Source organism: Chelon labrosus (assembly GCF_963514085.1).
Source record: "Chelon labrosus genome assembly, chromosome: 14".
NCBI lineage: Eukaryota > Metazoa > Chordata > Actinopteri > Mugiliformes > Mugilidae > Chelon > Chelon labrosus.
The window spans coordinates 12,461,125-12,478,345 of record NC_140347.1 but is presented as its reverse complement, the minus strand read 5'-3'; the positions used below and the strand labels follow the sequence as shown (position 1 = coordinate 12,478,345).

General features: G+C 45.0%; 2 protein-coding genes across 2 annotated transcripts; one reads left to right on the top strand and one right to left on the bottom strand.

Annotated features, from left to right (window-relative positions):
- Positions 1 to 3,685: 3,685 nt before the first annotated feature.
- On the bottom strand, positions 3,686 to 11,473 carry kif25 (kinesin family member 25). Its single transcript, XM_084559893.1, has 15 exons — positions 11,390 to 11,473; positions 11,198 to 11,263; positions 10,847 to 10,972; positions 10,622 to 10,763; positions 9,164 to 9,267; positions 8,965 to 9,050; positions 8,819 to 8,858; positions 8,205 to 8,272; positions 8,042 to 8,116; positions 7,814 to 7,960; positions 7,495 to 7,671; positions 6,816 to 6,970; positions 6,468 to 6,728; positions 5,876 to 6,031; positions 3,686 to 5,123 (listed from the first exon to the last, which is right to left on the bottom strand). Exons 1-15 carry the CDS (start codon positions 11,456 to 11,458, stop codon positions 4,972 to 4,974), a joined length of 1,824 nt encoding a protein of 607 aa, XP_084416019.1. The 5' UTR covers positions 11,459 to 11,473; the 3' UTR covers positions 3,686 to 4,971.
- Positions 11,474 to 11,712: 239 nt separating this feature from the next.
- ccdc167 (coiled-coil domain containing 167) lies at positions 11,713 to 16,589 on the top strand. Its single transcript, XM_084559884.1, has 4 exons — positions 11,713 to 11,973; positions 12,130 to 12,224; positions 13,636 to 13,688; positions 13,805 to 16,589. Exons 1-4 carry the CDS (start codon positions 11,923 to 11,925, stop codon positions 13,921 to 13,923), a joined length of 318 nt encoding a protein of 105 aa, XP_084416010.1. The 5' UTR covers positions 11,713 to 11,922; the 3' UTR covers positions 13,924 to 16,589.
- The last annotated feature ends 632 nt before the right edge of the window (positions 16,590 to 17,221 follow it).

Below are 17,221 nucleotides of genomic sequence, written 5' to 3'. Positions count from 1 at the left end.
ACATAGTTTTGCCACCCGGTGGCTGAACGTGGCATTGCTGCTTTATTTTATCGTCTTTTATTTGCTTTTTACCGATTCCCAGTTTTAACAGGCCAGTCGTTTCTAATACTGACCGCTACGTGAACAGTCTGGGAGCAGCACCTGGGTTGTCCTTTATTCCCCCCCTCCCCCGACTTCTCGTTATCAGGACTGACTTTACCACTAAAAACAAAGCAGAAGATTGTGTTTGCCGTGTCATGTGATGATTGACGTATGGTTGAAATGAAAATCGGCTGCCTCGGCGGCCGACGTGTGCGCTCATCCATCCGCTTACTTTTAGTTAACCCTTACCCCCGGGGAGATGTACGCCGAGAGAATGCGCTTGTCTGTGTGTCCGGGAGATGTCAAAGAGAAAACACCAAGCCATGGATTTTACTTATACTCAGCTCCGATTTTTTTTTTCTTCTTTCCTCACTACTCGCCACAGAAATGGACGTTTGAAGTGATTTGATTGCACTTCAGAAAGCCTGCCTGTCTCATTGCCCCCATACCCAGAGATCAGATTTGGAGAAGGTGTCCAAACAGAACGAGAGTCCGACCGACACCAGGTACAAACAGCATCACAGAAGGCAGCTTTTCCCTCAGAGGGCCCTTTGCTGACGAGAAGCCTTACCTCGTCCGGTACTACAGCAGCGACTGTCGCTCAAAAGAATAAATCGAGCGCTTTCAGAGGCCTAAAAAAAATAAAGAAAGAAGGAGACATTTACGCCTTGATTTTGAGGAAACCGTCTGCCATCCTTTTCCGTTTTGTTTTTCTTCTACTTGCCTTATTGTTCGTACAAAACGTATCGTTGAGTTGATGAATGTATTGTGCTGTTACTACTTACTTGCCTGCGCTTGTATGGATTTGCCGTTTCTATGTGTGTGTGGGTGGGGGAGGGGGGCAAAACGGACGGGGAGGGGGAGGGGGTTAGGCAGAAACCCTGGTTTAAAAAAAAATAAAGATTAGATCAATACTGTATACCATGTAACTTATGTAACTGTTGACTGTAACAGTTTGCTTGAATTAATAAAAATCTAATGTTATGTTTCAGCTCAACCTGGTACGGGTTTGTTGGTTTTTTGTACACGAGTCAGGAGTTTTACGTTTATTCATTTTCTGTAATCGCTCGTCCTCTGGAGGGTCGCGAATGAACGTCTTTCACGTTGCCTTTATTTCAGAATAAGAGTCGTTCATTGTATATTTGCTAGTGGTACTCACATTTGTGTTATTTCTGGTTTTATTTAATCATGTAACAACACTTAAATCTACTGTCAAAACTTATGGTTACCCTCTAAGTTACTAAAATACACTGCATGGCCAAAATAAAAAGTCACAGGACCTCCTTTAGCTTCGATTACAGCACACATTCGCTGTGGCATTGTTTCCATAAGCTTCTGCAATGTCACCAGATTTATTTCCATCCAGTGTTGCATTCATTTTTCACCAAGATCTTGTATTGATGATGGAGAGTCTGACCACTGCACAAAGCCTTCTCCAGAACATCCCAAAGATTCTCAATGGGGTTAAGGTCTGGACTCTGTGGAGGCCAATCCATGTGTGGAAATGATGTCTCATGCTCCCTGAACCACTCTTTCACAATCTGAGCCCCATGAGTCCTGGCATTGTCATCTTGGAATATGCCCGTGAACATCAGGGAATAAAAAATCCATTGATGGAATAACCTGGTCATTCAGTATATTCAGGTAGTCAGCTGACCTCATTCTTTGGGCAACATAATGTTTCTGAACCTAGACCTGAGCAACTGCAGCAACCCCAGATCATAGCACTGCCCCCACAGGCTTGTACAGTAGGCACTAGGCATGATGGGTGCATCACTTCATCTGCCTCTCTTCTTACCCTGATGCCCCCATCACTCTGGAACAGAGTAAATCTGGATTCATCAGACCACATGACCTTCTTCTATTGCTCCAGCAAGCCTTTATTTCCAGTTAGCCTCACTGATTAGTGGTTTTCTTAAGGCTACACAGCTGTTCAATCCCAGTCCCTTGAGTTCCCTTCACATTGTAAACATTGTCCTGAGTTCCACTGTTGTTTTTCTTTGATTTCAACAAATGTTTAAGTGATCGCTGATCACAATCAATCAGGATTTTTTTCCGACCATAATTCTTCCTCAAAGACGATGGTTCTCCACTATCCTTCGAGTTTTTAATAATGCGTTGGACAGTTCTTAACCCAGTTTTAGTAGTTTCTTCAATCTCCTTAGATGTTTTCTCTGCTTGATGCATGCCAATGATTTGACCCTTCTCAAACAGACTAACATCTTCACGACCACAGGATGTGTCTTTAGACATGGTTGTTTAAGAAATGAGAAGCTACTCATTGCATCAGTTGGGGTTAAATAACTTGTTGCCAGCTGAAAGATAATCACCCATGCAGTAATTATCCAATAGGAGGCTCGTACCTATCAGCTTAGTTAAACACAGGTGGCGGCTTTTTACTTCACTGTGCATTTCACCTTAAAAAGCCTCTTGCCTCAGATCGGTGGAAGTGAACACTGCAGACCTGTGTCTAATTATCGCAAGCAAAGCCGTCTCACTTAATCCTCGTGCTAAAAATCTGGAGTTTATCCGAGGGGAATTTCCCCAAACGATCCACATCCGAGCCTGCTGTGAAAACCGTCCAGCTCGCAAACTCAGATTCGATAAGGAACGAATGCTATTATTAAAAGTTCACAGCTTCATGTGCCGTCACACCTTCACATGCTTCCTCTGATCTTGCTCTCACTTTCTTCTCCTCGCCTCCTCTCGTCTCTCTAAACAGACAACGCTCAGGGAGTTTTCCTGTTTATTATCTTGTCACTTTTGTTGTAATCTTATTTTTTTTTTTGTCCTGTCGCTCTTGATCCTCAAAGCCCGCCATTTCAGAAAAAAACAAAAAAAAAACACTTTGGGCTTTTTCTAGCTTTCATGTTGAGGCGGCGCACAACGTCTGCGCCCTCAAAAACATGTCAGCTTTGGGACCGCGTGGATTAGAACACTTCAATACGCCACTTGTGGCGGTGTGCGGCGCGCCTGCAGGAGGAGGCTTATTAAAAAGTGCGAGTTTGAGTGCGCGTCTGAGGGGAGCTGATGAAAAGGAGATTTAATTACCAGATACAGTGTTGTTCTATTCACGCTGGGAAGACGCCCAAGTGTTTCACCTTGGCGGGAAGTGTCTGATTTGTTTTCTTCCCCAACATTAAGCTGTAGTCAACAGACCTGAAATTGCATTTGCGAGTAATCATTAGTGTACTTTGGTATCAGTCACACTGATGTGTTATTGGACCATCAGTTTAGGAGCTCCCAAGCTAAATTACGCCTGCTTAAAATATTCTGCCTGCTTTTAATAAGTTACCAAAACAAAAACTTTAGAAATAAATCCATTAAAGGGGAACTACCATTTTTTTTTACAACCTGGACCTTTTTTCTAGCATAAAATACGATCGTTTACTCACCCATATAACTTTGGTGTCATTTGGAGTTGTTTGGAAGAAATTTAGATCCAGTGGAGCGCTGCTTATATCCATATAGTGGTAGTGACTGGGGCACCGAAACGCAGCCTCTAAATAACGCATTATCTGCCGCGTATTGTTATGATACGCTAGTGCTATTCCCCGTTGAGGAGTTACCTGTTATCTATTCACGAACGTGCAGCGGTTTGTTTTTCTTTGGCCAGCTGTTCCTCTCTCTGCCTTCGCATCCTCCTTTCAACAAGCTCCTCATCCGTATACTCTGGCTCAAAACGGTAAGGATGTCCATCATAAATAAAGTCGTCGTCCACAACCTCAGAATCGGAAAAATATTCAGCCATGTTGCAAAAAACTTACAGGAAAGCAAGCCAACTGTCGCGGGTGCACACGGCGCTCAGAGATGACATCATCCAGGTTGGAGGTTAGTAGGTCAATCTACAGACCCCGGATGATGATAACAAGTAAGTCTGGACTCAACGGGGAATAGCACTAGCGTATCATAACAAAATATTGGTGAAATGAACGAGTTTCGCGGCAGATAATGCGTTATTTAAAGGCTGCGTTTCGGTGCCCCATTCACTCCCACTATATGGATATACGCAGGTCAAAATATCTTCCGAAAGACTCCAAATGACACCAAAGTTATATGGGTGAGTAAATGGTCGTATTTCATGTCAGAAATGAGGTCCAGGTTGTAAAAAACGGTAATTCCCCTTTAACTACCCAATAACAGAGAGTTTCCCATCCATTTTTGTTTCTGACAAAGTGTGTGTATATCACGTTTATTTTCAAGTAATATGGATCCTATCCTATCAAGGCTTTCGAAAAAGGATGATTACACATGCGGAATGCATCAAAAGTGTAGAAATACTGTATGAACGTAGCTGCATCCAGTAAACGCTGTAAAGGAGAAGGCAAAGCAGGGAGCAGGGGTTCACAGACTCTATCTGATGCTCATGTGGACACAAACGAATGGAATGACAGCAGCAATCAATAAAATTCTAAATACAGTGTAGTCATAGTTATTGAGTTTACAGACAAGCTGTGCAAGAACTTCATTATTGTCTGTGTTAATTACACACTAATGAGCATTACAGAGAATCGGCAGTCTGAGAAAATATTTAAATTTACAAATTATGCAAAGAATATGCATTTTTTTTTTTCTACTGAGCATGGCTGCTAAAAAGCTGTTGATGCGATTACCAAGAAAAAATGGTAGATTTATTCAGCACAGAGTAATTAAATATGAGTTCCAGTGAGATGTGCTGTTTAAGGCTGTGAACGTGGATGCGTCCGTCTTCTCACCAGTCCACAGACACAGTCTGATATACAGTACTTGATGCTGTGCCACCACACAGAAAGAACTGTGGGTCTGATCTCTTTTGTTTCTCATGTTCTCCTCATCCTCGCCTCATTCTTCCCCCTCTGCTGACGTGACTTGCAAAGGACAGGCGTGGTTAAATCTTCCTCCTCCGTCCCGTCACTTAACTTTGAGGGTGTTATTCTTCCTTCGGGGCAGCTCCTTCTGGACCTGACGGGCCCGCGCGCCGAAGCCGAGACACTGCAGGGACTCGGTGATGAAGCGCTGCGTCGGGGAGACGCACAGCATCACCAGCAGCTTGGCATCGCCACCTGGTGGACAAGATGGAGAGGAACAAAGGGATTCATAACGAGGATGCAATTATTATTATTATATATATATTTTTTTTCTTATTATTTTTTTATAAGCGGAGGCGCAACTTGTCAACAGGCAAGGCAAGCAACTTCACAGGGTTCCTGGCCAGTGGGAGGCCTTATCGAGGGCTGACAATTTTAAAACTGCAGCAGTGGCAATGTGTCAGTGTCTCAGTAGGAGACCTCCTTAAGGGGGCCCCACCTGCCACAAGTCTGCAAACTAAATTCTGTTATACATCGATCAGCCACAACATTAAAACTGTTCTGCTGGGAAACATTTTGGACCTGGTATTCATTCGTGTGGATGTTACTTAGACATGTAGCACCCACCTAGACCAGACCAGGCACCCCCACCCCATAGCAATGACTTGATGGCAGCAGCCATCCCCAGCAGGATGCAGCCTGACACAAGGTGTTGACCTGGCCTCCAAATGATTAAGTATCTGTGGGATGATCCACAGAGGCCCCTCCCCTCAACCCATAGGACCCAAAGACCCCCACTAACAACATTCTGTTGCCAGACACCACAGGACACCCTCAGAAGGCCCATGTCCATTCTCTGATGAGTCACAACTGTTTTGGAGGCACAAAGGGAGACCTACACAATATTAGGAAGGTGGTCCTAATGTTATGCCTGATCAGTGTATCATTGACCATGAGTATGTGCAGCTTGATAAAGGCATAGCGGGGCTGGGCGGGAGAGCTTTCACCTATGGCGTCCTGCAGCAGGTGAGTGAGCTTGCTGTTCCTGTACGGGACGTGCGGCCTCTGCTCGGCCAGAGCTCCCAGGACGTCGGACAGAGCCGAGAGGCTGCGGTTGATGCACGACACCTCCCAGAGACCCGCGGCAGAAACTCCAGACATACCTGGTACAGACGTACAAACACGCAGTGAGTAAACGCCTTGCGTACATGAAGGTTAAAAGTGACATCAGCTGCATCAAAACAGATTTATTTGACAGTTCGCGGTTCAGACATTGATGTCACTGCCAGATGCCTTACATAAAATACTGCAAAAAGATTTAGGAGGGAGAAGCATTTATGATGAGATCAGCCTGCTTTGACCGGAGCACTTAAAGTCTCCGATTTTCTCTGAAGTCATCAGAGCAAAAAGCTTCAAGTGTATAAGCTTGAATTTAATTTTAAGCGGCCGCTTTCCTACAGCATCTCACTCACACATATCTGAAGTGCCGTTTTGCAGTTTTGCAGTTATTAAGATATTAAGTTTCCACTTTAAAATGATGCCTAAATGTATCTTGAAACATTCCCACGACGGCCTTGAGGGATATCTTTAAGCTCCTACCAACACACTCGCTCCCTGCCAGGTCCACCAGCTGCAGCTTGGTCCTGAACGGGGTCTGCGTGATGCTGTGCCTGGGGGTGGGACAGGGGGACAGGGAAGGGGACGGGCAAGGAGAGGAGGCCGGGCTCGCCGAGAGTTCGCCGGACGAGTGGCGGGCGGCGGGGTTGGCGCGGCGGCAGCGCGGGCTCCACCACTCCTTCTGCGTGGAGCGCTGCTGCTGTTGCTGCTGCATGTCCATCTTGGCGCTCTGCAGCCTGCGGGCTGGACGGGAGAGAGACGGATTCAGGAGACGTACGGAGATCAAGTGTCAGTGCCGCAAAGGCGAACGAGGGTGCAAATGCGTCTCACCCAGCGCCAGCGCGTTGGGGCTCTTGGAGGAAATGGTGAGGGTGACGATGAGGTGAGAGCGCGACGAGTCCGTGTGGATGAGGGTGGGACAGTGAGCCCTGAGCTTCAGGACTCTGCTGATGATCTGCATCACCTCAGAGGCGTCACGCACCGGCCTGCGTGGAGAAAAACACGCCAGCTCAGCATTACCTAAGTTATTAGCTCTATGAAATCAAGGGCCTTTCAGCAAATTGCTTTGATCGTGTAGCCTCAACTTTACTCTTAGATCACTCATACAACAACTCCATGAAATTGCAAACTGGCTGCGTGCTGGAAACACATCCAGTGCCTTGTAAAGCTGCTACGGCTAATAGCTTTTTTTTGTCACAACCATCGTTTCGTGAAAGCCGCACAAATGTCAGTGCGCAGTTTAGTGCTGGATCTAGCACCGAGTGGGCTGAGCCTCTTTCATCTTGCAGCAGCTGGAAATGGATTTTGAGGAGAGCAGGAACTCAAGGCTGCTGTTTGATGTATGGCTCGTACCAAAAACTATCAATTAACGGAGCTTTAAAAGAACTGCAAAACACAATATTTCCAAAGCTGTAACATCTCGAAACATGACGTAACCCATGTCCGTGAAAGCAGCGGTTTGTCTTATCTTACGCCTCTGACAGCAGCTCGCCGTACTGGCCGTACTCACTCGTACGTAAGGGACGTGACCTGGCTGGTACCGGAGGAGGTAGTGACCACGTCCCGGCGCTGGCCCACGGCGTTCCCTTGCTCGTCTTTGGCGAGCAGGTCGAACGCCTCGTTGTTGTACACCTCCATCACCGACACCTCCACCGCGTGACTCTCCGCCGGCTTCTCCGAGATCAGCCTGGGTTAGGGTTCGAAAATTCTGTTTCAGCTCTTGGTCCACGTCATGTATTAATGTCCTTAATGTCCTCTTGCAGAGTTTATACATTATGTTGTGAACATTGCTTTAAAACTAAATAGATATAAAGGTCTTTCTCTCTCACCGAAAGAGCTCAGCAGCAGCTTTGGGGATAATACCCTGCTGGGAATCCTGCTTCATCCCTGAGTGCTCCTCCGGTGTCTGGGTTCCCAGCATGGTGTGAGTCTTCCCGCTGCCTGTCTGCCCGTATGCCATGATGCACACATTATAGCTGCAGACAGTGACATTCAATTAACGCTAAGCCCATGCAGCCACATTATTCAGCTAATAGGATGCTTTCTTTTACACTCACCCGTCCAGCAGAGACGTCAGGAGCGGCCTGACTTCCTCAAACACGACGTCCTGGGAGTCCTCCGGTCCGTGCACCCTGGGGAGAAACGCCATTTCTTACAGCGACTGAAAGCAGACATGCAATGCAAGGCACGATGCATCGCCACGTCTGTGTCTTGCTTTACCTCTCGAACTCGAACATCTTGTTTTGCACCGGAACCCCTGTCCTGAGACAATTCACCACCACCGTGTCCTGGAAAAGCAAATGAGGAATAATTAGAAAGTGAAAACAGTAGCGATGTGTCGTGCGCAAAAGAGCCGGCTCTAAGAGTCAAATCAGAAGAGACGATTCCTAACGATAGTTATGAGTGACACCCGGAAACGAAGCAGCACACAAGGACATTTATACCGCTTGTTTGCTGAGTTTAGGTCTGGTTGTGCTCGTGTGGATTCGATAGCAGTGTTTTGTTCATTTGTTTGCACGATTAAAGTTTTACTGAAATATTAAACAAAAGTAAGAATGCTTTTGTGAGAGAATAACTGCACAAAATGAGACTGTTATTAGGCTTCTCATAAAAACATTGAATGCAAAAGGGCTTATCAACACATATGTATTTGCTGTGTTGGGTTAAAATATTAAGCTACAAACGATGCTAAATAAAAAGCCGTTCGGGAGCCGAGAGAGCCGGCTCCTTTTCGGCAGCCGTGGCAAAAGAGCCGACTCTCAGAAAAGAGCCAAACTGCTCATCACTATCAAACAGCAATCAGAGAAAATCTATTCTAGGGGCGTGAAACTCACGTCGCTGATGGCGTGGACTACTTCCTCCGACGACGCAGGTCTGATAGAGACAAGAGAGAAAACGCTCTTACAGCTTTCAAGCTCAGACAACAAATACCCTCTCATGCCTCCTTTATCATGGTGTATTTTCTGGTGTGTTGACCCACCCTGATCCAGTGTTGGAGGACTGAACATGGTCAAAGGCTAGAACTGGACGCACCCTGCAGTGAACCCTGATGTTCCCCCTCAGCTCCTGCAGCAAAAGATTTGTCGTAGATCTTTATGCATCTACTGTCCGCTTCTGTTGAGTAGAGAATTCACTTTACGGCCAAAAAAAACAAAACAAACAAACAGAAAACATCTCACCACCAGCGCGTTGTGAAGCTCTTTTCTCTTCTGCCTCTCTGCTCTGCACCTCTCCCTTTCTTCCTCCAGAGAGCGCTCCAGATCTGCAACACGGGTCTGCAAGTCTGGAAAATGAAGCACAAAGGTGCAATTAACGTGAACAGTTTTCTATCATAGACGTCTGCTGCGAGACTTCTTCCTCTATTTTAGCTCTCACTTCACGGTTTTCTTATGTGAGCGAATTCTGCTCAAATTTTCATGCAACCATTGCCTTGATGGTTGCTCTGGGGGACGGGGGAGGGACGGGGGGTTCAGGTTCAGGGTTCAGTCAAGTGTCTTCTTCGGCAATTTGGAAAGTAACTGGGGATGTATAAGTAATATTTAACTGAATTAAAAATGGAATAGACTGACGTTAAATGTTCCTGCTTCCACACCAATTGGGTCAGATTTAGTGGGGGACCAACTATAGTGGAGTCCAAATGAATGAATGAAAGGACCTGTGGCATTCATTGATTACTAAATGTACAGGAATAATGTACTAGAATAAGTTTCTGATTAAAAAGTATGTGAAATGCATTTATTATTCTCTAAAATGTCATAAAAATCTCAAATATTTGATTTCACTGAGGATTATTACTGCTTCTGAACATTAACTGTACATCTGACCCTCGTTATTTATTCATTTCTTCGGTATGTTTGTCATGTAACACAGCTGTTGCATCCACAGTTGCCCAATCAGCTCCAGGATCTGCCTCTCCATCTGGGCTCGACACAAAACTGACCGACTTTGCGCATATATTTGGAAACGATGCATGATATTTCTTTTATATCATCATCGGCCTGACTAGCCATCTGTACAACACTGCAGCTTCATGTGTCAAAAATCAACACACAATGCAAATCAATAATATAAAAACGACAGGAGAAATATTTAAACCTGACAATAACTCAACATAACAGATCATAACTCTTCATTTCTGCTCAGCTACATCAGCTGACGTCAACACGATAAGAGATCGTCCGAGGAACAGGCATTCTGTTTGAAGCTGCTCGTCGCCTGCAGCGAGTGCTCGGGCTTATTTATCTGGGCCGTAGTGCCAGGATCACTTCCCACCAATCACCTGAGCTGCGGCGGTCAGCTGAGGGGCCGGACGGCACGGTCAACCTTGGACACCCTCTGAGGTTTGGGTGACGGAGAGCGTGAAGGGTGGGGGGGAGGAGGAGCTGGGAGAGAGGATTAACCTGCCATCAACGCATCTTCAGTGGGACACTTACACGTGACCTGTAAGCTTCAGCTTCACTTCAGGACTATACAAACAGAGTGGAGGTGAATGAATGAGCCCAGTCTTCCTTTAAGGAACATCTTGAAGGCTTGAAACAACCTCTAGTAGACTGACTCGTAGACATTTGTAAACCAGAGTCTCTTCAACACACAAAAAAAAGGAAGCTACATTAGTTTCTACTCATCCATATACTCACTTTGGAGCTCGTCTCTTCGGTGACCGTTCAGACCGGAGCTGGCCTGCTCCACTTTCTCCAGCAGCTGCTTCCTCTGCTCCTCCAGCTCGGTGGCAAAGCTAATGTAGATTGCAAACACCTCACTCAGGTCCTGCTTCACGGCCTGCCACAGACACACACACGCAGGACAAATGGGTGCGTGGCTCACATGTGTGTGTACTACCTGGAGCTTTGAAGCCTTTGTACCTGGACGTCAGAGAGCAGCTTGACAAAAGCAGACCGAGTTATCGTCTGCGTGTTCCCCTGGAGCTGGTGATGGTCCACGGCCTTGGCGGCGTCCTCTTCTGGGTCCCTGCGCAGTTTCCCCAGACACTGAAAAGGACAGAACATCAGCATGCTTATTGTGCACTAGTGTGTGTGCCGCCAAATTTGCTTTGCTTTATAACAGGCCAGAAGCAGAAATGCTGCCACGGGATATGAAATGAAATGGTTTTAGTCATTCTGGTGGTAAATAATTAATACAGCAACATATAAATAATATGCAAAGTAGACAGGTTTAACCCTGTAATGAATGGCAGGATAAATCAATCTACTTACCTCTGTAAATCTTAAATGAAGAATAGCATTCTCTGTCTCCAGTTCAAGTATCCGCTCCTCTTTACTCTAAAAACAAAATAATGATATATGTCCAACAACAACATTACTAGTGGTCTCTGTGTGTGGATTTACTCGAATAATAAAAAATAGAGCTAAAAAAAACGCTTATCTAATCCGTAAACAGTGACTTACCCTCAGTTTGTGCTCCAGCAGATGTACCTGGTGAGCAAATATCTGGTCCTTGTTTATAAAAAGAGGCATTTTTTATTTTTATTTTTTTAAATCCCAGAATGAAAGGAGATAGCACAGAGGAGGTTGTCTGGCCTTGTACCTTTCCCCTTCTCAGCTGATCGAGTCGCGTCCTCTCGGGTCATGTAATAGGATTAGTAACGATCAACACTCTCTTAGTTCTCCTAAGACGAACTGTTTAATAAACACTCTTAACACTGGTAATAAATGTATATTTTGGTGCATAGTTCACGCATTAATGGAAGTAAAGGATGGCAGTATTTTTAAATTATGCAGAAAGACGTCGTTTAAGCGCACATGTGGTTTAAATGTAGTATTTTTGTGTTTTTCACGTTCCACCGGCAGGTGGCAGCAACAGGGCTCACTGGGTGTGATGCGTCAAAGTAAATGTCGACGAAGAAGAAAAACACTTCCGCATTGTCACAGCTTCATACAGTACCAGGCATCCAGCAGGACTGCGCTGTCTTTTCAGAAAAATGACTAAACAGAAAGACAAGAGGCGAGAGAAGATCAGTGTCGCCACCGAGGTACGTGGTTTTAATCTGTTGTCCGAGCCCGCGGCTTGCTCGTAGCTGTTTGGTTGGCGTCTGCTGTGAGTGCTTTCATCTACATTCATCCGCTGCCTCACAGTGTCAGTGGGTATAACCTGGACTTCCTGTGTGTCTCACCTGTAAACCCCGTAGATTGACCGTTTGGAAGAGCGGCGGGCGCGTTGCCAGGACAACCTGGAGAGGGCGGAGTTCAGGAGCAGGAAGGAGAAGATGTCAGAGAAGCAGAGGTGAGAGTGATGGAGGTGTGGAGGTGTGGAGGTGTGATGGACGGTGGAGGTGACAGGTCCCCCACAATCAACCTTTACAGGGGAGGGAGACACCCAGACTGATGTGTGTCTCTGGTGTGGTCATGTTGTGTCTCTTTTATATTGTTTTGTGTCTCAGAGGTGGTCTTGTGTCATCTTGTGTCCCGATCACAAAGGGACACAAGATGACCACTCATCTTGTGTCCCTTTGTGATCGCGTTGTGTCCAATTATGGACATGTTGTGACTTTTTTCTGCACATTTGTGTCTCTCTGCAGTCATGTTGTGTCCCTTTGTGTCTCATTGTGGACATGTTGTGTCTCTTTCCTGCATGTTTGTGTCTCTTTGTGGTCATGTTGTGTCCCTTTGTGGTCACGTCCTTTTCTGATCATTTATGTCTCTTTGTGGTCGTTTTGTGTCTCTTTCATGTCATTGTGTGCCTCAGAGGCGGTCTTGCGTCTCCTAGTGGTCATCTTGCGTCTCATTGTGGACATGTTGTGTCTCTTTCCTGCACGTTTGTGTCTCTCTGTGGTCGTTTCGTGTCTCACAGGCGGTCTTGTGTCTCCTAGTGGTCATCTTGTGTCTCATTGTGGACATGTTGTGTCTCTTTCCTGCACGTTTGTGTCTCTTTGTGGTCGTTTTGTGTCTCAGAGGCGGTCTTGTGTCTCTCAGTGGTAATCTTGTGTCCCTTTGTGTCTCATTGTGGACATGTTGTGTCTCTTTCCTGCACGTTTGTGTCCCTTTGTTGTGGTCACGTCCGTTTGTGATGATTTTACATTTCTTTGTGTCTGCGTCTCTGTACACATTTATGTCTCTGTGTCTTCGTTTTGCATGCCTGCGCGCTGGCTTTGTGTCTTTGTGGTCATTCTGTGTCTGTCAAGTGTGTCTCTGTGCAAATTTATGTCTCTTTTTGGTCGTTTTGTGTCTCTTTTATGTCATTTTGTGTCTCCTAGTGGTCATATTGTGTCCCTTTGTGGACGTGTTGTGTCTCTTTCCTGCATGTTTGTGTCTCTTTCTGGTCATATTGTGTCCCTTCGTGGTCACATCCATTTGTGATCATTTTGCATTTCTTTTCGTCTGCGTCTCTGTGCACATTTATGTCTCTGTGTCTTCGTTTTGCATGTCTGCGTGCTGGCTTTGTGTCTTTGTGCTCATTCTGCGTCTGTCAAGTGTGTCTTCAGAGTTGTCTTCTCCCTTTCGTGGTGGTTTTTGCGTGTATTTTAACCGGGATATGACTTTCAAACAAGAAATGTTAATGGTCACCTCAAACAGCAATGCCACCGCCACCATGACAACCTGCACCGACACAGATAACGAATGAACGTCTACTTTGCGGCGCAAACAGAGAGTGAAAATGTTTTTCTCTGTCGCTCTCATCCCTTTTTTAAACACAGGCAAGAACTGGAAGATGAAATGACAATCATGAACGAGAGGGTGCTGAAGCTAGGTGAGCTTGTGTTTCTTCTCATCAATATTTCACTTTCACTAAAATTCTCTTATACAAGACATTATAATAACGTGTCGGTGCTTTCACGTCTTGTTTTTGTTGTTGTTTGTTTCTAGACAAGGAGCTGGAGACGTTAAGAGGCGAAAACCGGAGGAACATGGTGCTGTCGGTCGCCCTGCTGGCTGTCAGCGCTCTCTTCTACTATGTCTTTTTCTACAACGAAGAGGAGTCGTGATGGCAGCCAGGACCCGGTCAGGGCTGTCGTGAGATAATGTATGAAGACCGGATCGCTGATATTAAAAAAACCCGTGGAAAAAGACCTGAAGAGCCGCGCTGAGAAAAAATACCTCAGCTCTGCCGCCAGATGGCATCATTGTTGTTTCAGCGTCTCTTCAGTCCTTTAAAACTGGGTTTTATCCCGCACGGGTCAAAACGCACAACTGCACATCTGTATTTCTAAACTTAATAACGTTGTCATTCATACATCTGTAGACGCAGTCTGTACTCTCTAAGGGGAAAATATAATGCAGATTTCAATGCAAATAGTAACTTCTACATGAGTTTATGACGTTATTGCAGCATGCACATTAGCCTTTATCCACAAAGGGAACATCAGCAAATTGAATATTGTCTCAGCTTGTATATAAGTTGCAATTCTTAGTTTCATTGCTGTTTAAAGGCAATAATATTAATTTTTAATTGCAGATTAACCTGCAACACGTGCCACCTGAATAGCCAGTTGAGTATAAAGTTTGCCTTACGCTTCAGACAAACCAAAATCGCTGTAGATTATGCAACGGATCAAAGAGATGCTGCTTCGTCACATGGTGCTTTTGAGGCATGTAAATACATTACATGTGCAATAATGCATGTTATTTGTGCAGTTATATGAATGAAAACATTTGCTTTTACGTTACAGCAAAGACAGTATGAAGAATGTTTCTTTCTGTACTCTGATGCCAAACATGCTCATTCATCTCTTGCGGGAATTCCACTTTGTTCTTGTAACCGATCTGTCATAATTTTCATGAATGTATTAAACTAAAAGCTTTGTATCTGTTTTAAAAGCCTTTTTATTGCAAGTTCAGTGACACATAGGCTCAAAATGTCACAACCGGATGTGTCATTCTGCGGTGAAACTCGGGATTCATCCAAAAAAACAACAACAAACTCCACCAGCAGGTATTACAATATACCCTACGTGGGTCTTTTTTTGGTAACGCAACAGGTGCAGATCGGGAAGTTTATCATTAACATCAGAGGAGACCAATAAAGACTTGTATTTTCTCAAGGCCTTCTCTTTGATGTGAGAATATAATACATTTGACAACGTTCATATTTCCAATTCTCGTCGACAGTCTGTGCTTTTTTAAAAATAAACTTTTGAAGATTTCCTTGCGAGGGCCATGTGACTTGAGGGAAAAGACCATTACAAAGTGAAGTGCAGCGCTAACGTGATAAGCGCATCAGACGGCGAAGGAACGTGCTCGAGTCAGCCGCACGTGGTTCTGAGATTCAATTTAATAAAATTGGATTTTCTTGCACGAAAGAACTGAATTTGAGAGCGTTTTCCTATGCACCTGGGGAAAAAAAAGACATATTGCCTAGCAAGTAATAAGGAGGTTGGACTAAAAGACACTGGATGTGATCCAAGACGTTGAAAGACGGTAAGTGGAACTGGTTGCCAGGAAAAATGTCCCGATCGTTCCATTTTACAAACCAGTTCCTGCGATTATATACTCCTGAAGGATACTACAGGACTTGCATGTTTAGTGTGCGTCCTGGTTTGCATGAAAACAATGGAGCATCCCACTGATGCTCTATTAGACTGAGATGTGTGGGCTTTGGAGGCCATGTCAAGCCCTTGAACTCGTTGTTGTGCTCCTCAAACCGTTCCTGAGCCATTGTTTTGCTTTGTGGCAGGGGGCATTATCAGGCTGAAAGAAGCAACTGCCATCAGAGAATACAGTTTTCATGAAAGCCTGGAAGGGGTCTGCAACAATGCTTAGGAAGGTATGCGCACAATATAGTAGCATCCACGTGAATTGCAGGATCCAAGGTCTCCCAGAAGACCATTATTCAAAACATACTGCCTCCACCAGCTTGACTTCTTCCTAGTGCATCCTGCCGCTATGTGTTCCCCAGGTAAGTGATGCACACTCACCCGACCGTCCACGTGATGTAAAAGAAAACATGATTCATCAGACAAGGCCACCTTCTTCAATTGCTCCGTGGTCTAGTCCTGAGGCTCATGTGTCCTTTGTGGGCGTTCTGAGCAGTGGATAGGTTGTCAGCATGGGTGCTTTGACTGGCCTGGTGGCTACACAAACAGAGATGCACTGTGTGTGCTGACACTTTTTTATCAGAACCCGCTTTTAAAAACCAACCTCTGAGGCAGGAAGATGAAGCCAACGAAGAAGCGCCAAAAACAAAAACTGCGCAAGCGCTGCTCCACATGTGGTACAAATTTGATTAAAATAAAGAAATATGTCAGGGCTGCATACATATTTAGCCATGAACTGTCCACATATGATACAAATACTGTATTAAGGGGCAACTACAGTTTTTTACAATCTGGACCTTATTTCTGGCATAAAATATGATCGTTTACTCACCCATATAACTTTGGTGTCATTTGGAGTCGTTTGGACGATATTTAGATCCGCGTATATCCATATAGTGGGAGTGAATGGGGCACCGAAACACAGCCTTTAAATAACGCATTATCTGCCGCGAAACGCGTTCATTTCACCAATATTTTGTTATGATATGCTAATGCTATTCCCCGTTGAGTCTGGAGTTACCTGTTATCTATTCGAGGACGTGCAACGGTTTGTTGTTCGTTGGCCAGCTGTTCCTCTCTCTGCCTCCACATCCTCCTTTTTAACAAGCTCCTCATCCGTATACTCTGGCTCAAAACGGTAAGGACGTCCATCATAAACAAAGTCGTCGTCCACAGCCTCAGAATCAGAAAAATATTCAGCCATGTTGCGAAAAACTAGCAGAAGCAAATTACAGGTAAACAAGCTGCATCCATGGGGTGGGTGCGGCGCTCAGAGATGACATCATCCAGAACAGAGGTTAGTAGGTCAATCTACAGAGCCCGAATGATGATAACAGGTAACTCGGGACTTAACGGGGAATAGCTCTAGCGTATCATAACAAAATATTTGTGAAATGAACGAGTTTCGCGGCAGATAATGGGTTATTTAGAGGCTGCGTTTCGGTGCCCCATTCACTCCCACTACATGGATATACGCAGATCTAAATATTGTCCAAACGACTCCAAATAACACCAAAGGTTATATGGGTGAGTTAACGATCATATGTTATGCTTGAAATAAGGTCCAGGTTGTAAAAAAAACAGTAGTTCCCCTTTAAGTTCACAAATCTTCATGATCTGAATCCAGTGAGCTGACCAAAAAGAACAGCAACCAAAAAACAAAAAAGACTTACATAATGGCGTCTGACACAAGTGTAGACACAGGACCTCGACAGCAACTGTTCTTCTGTTTTGGAAACAAAAGAATCCA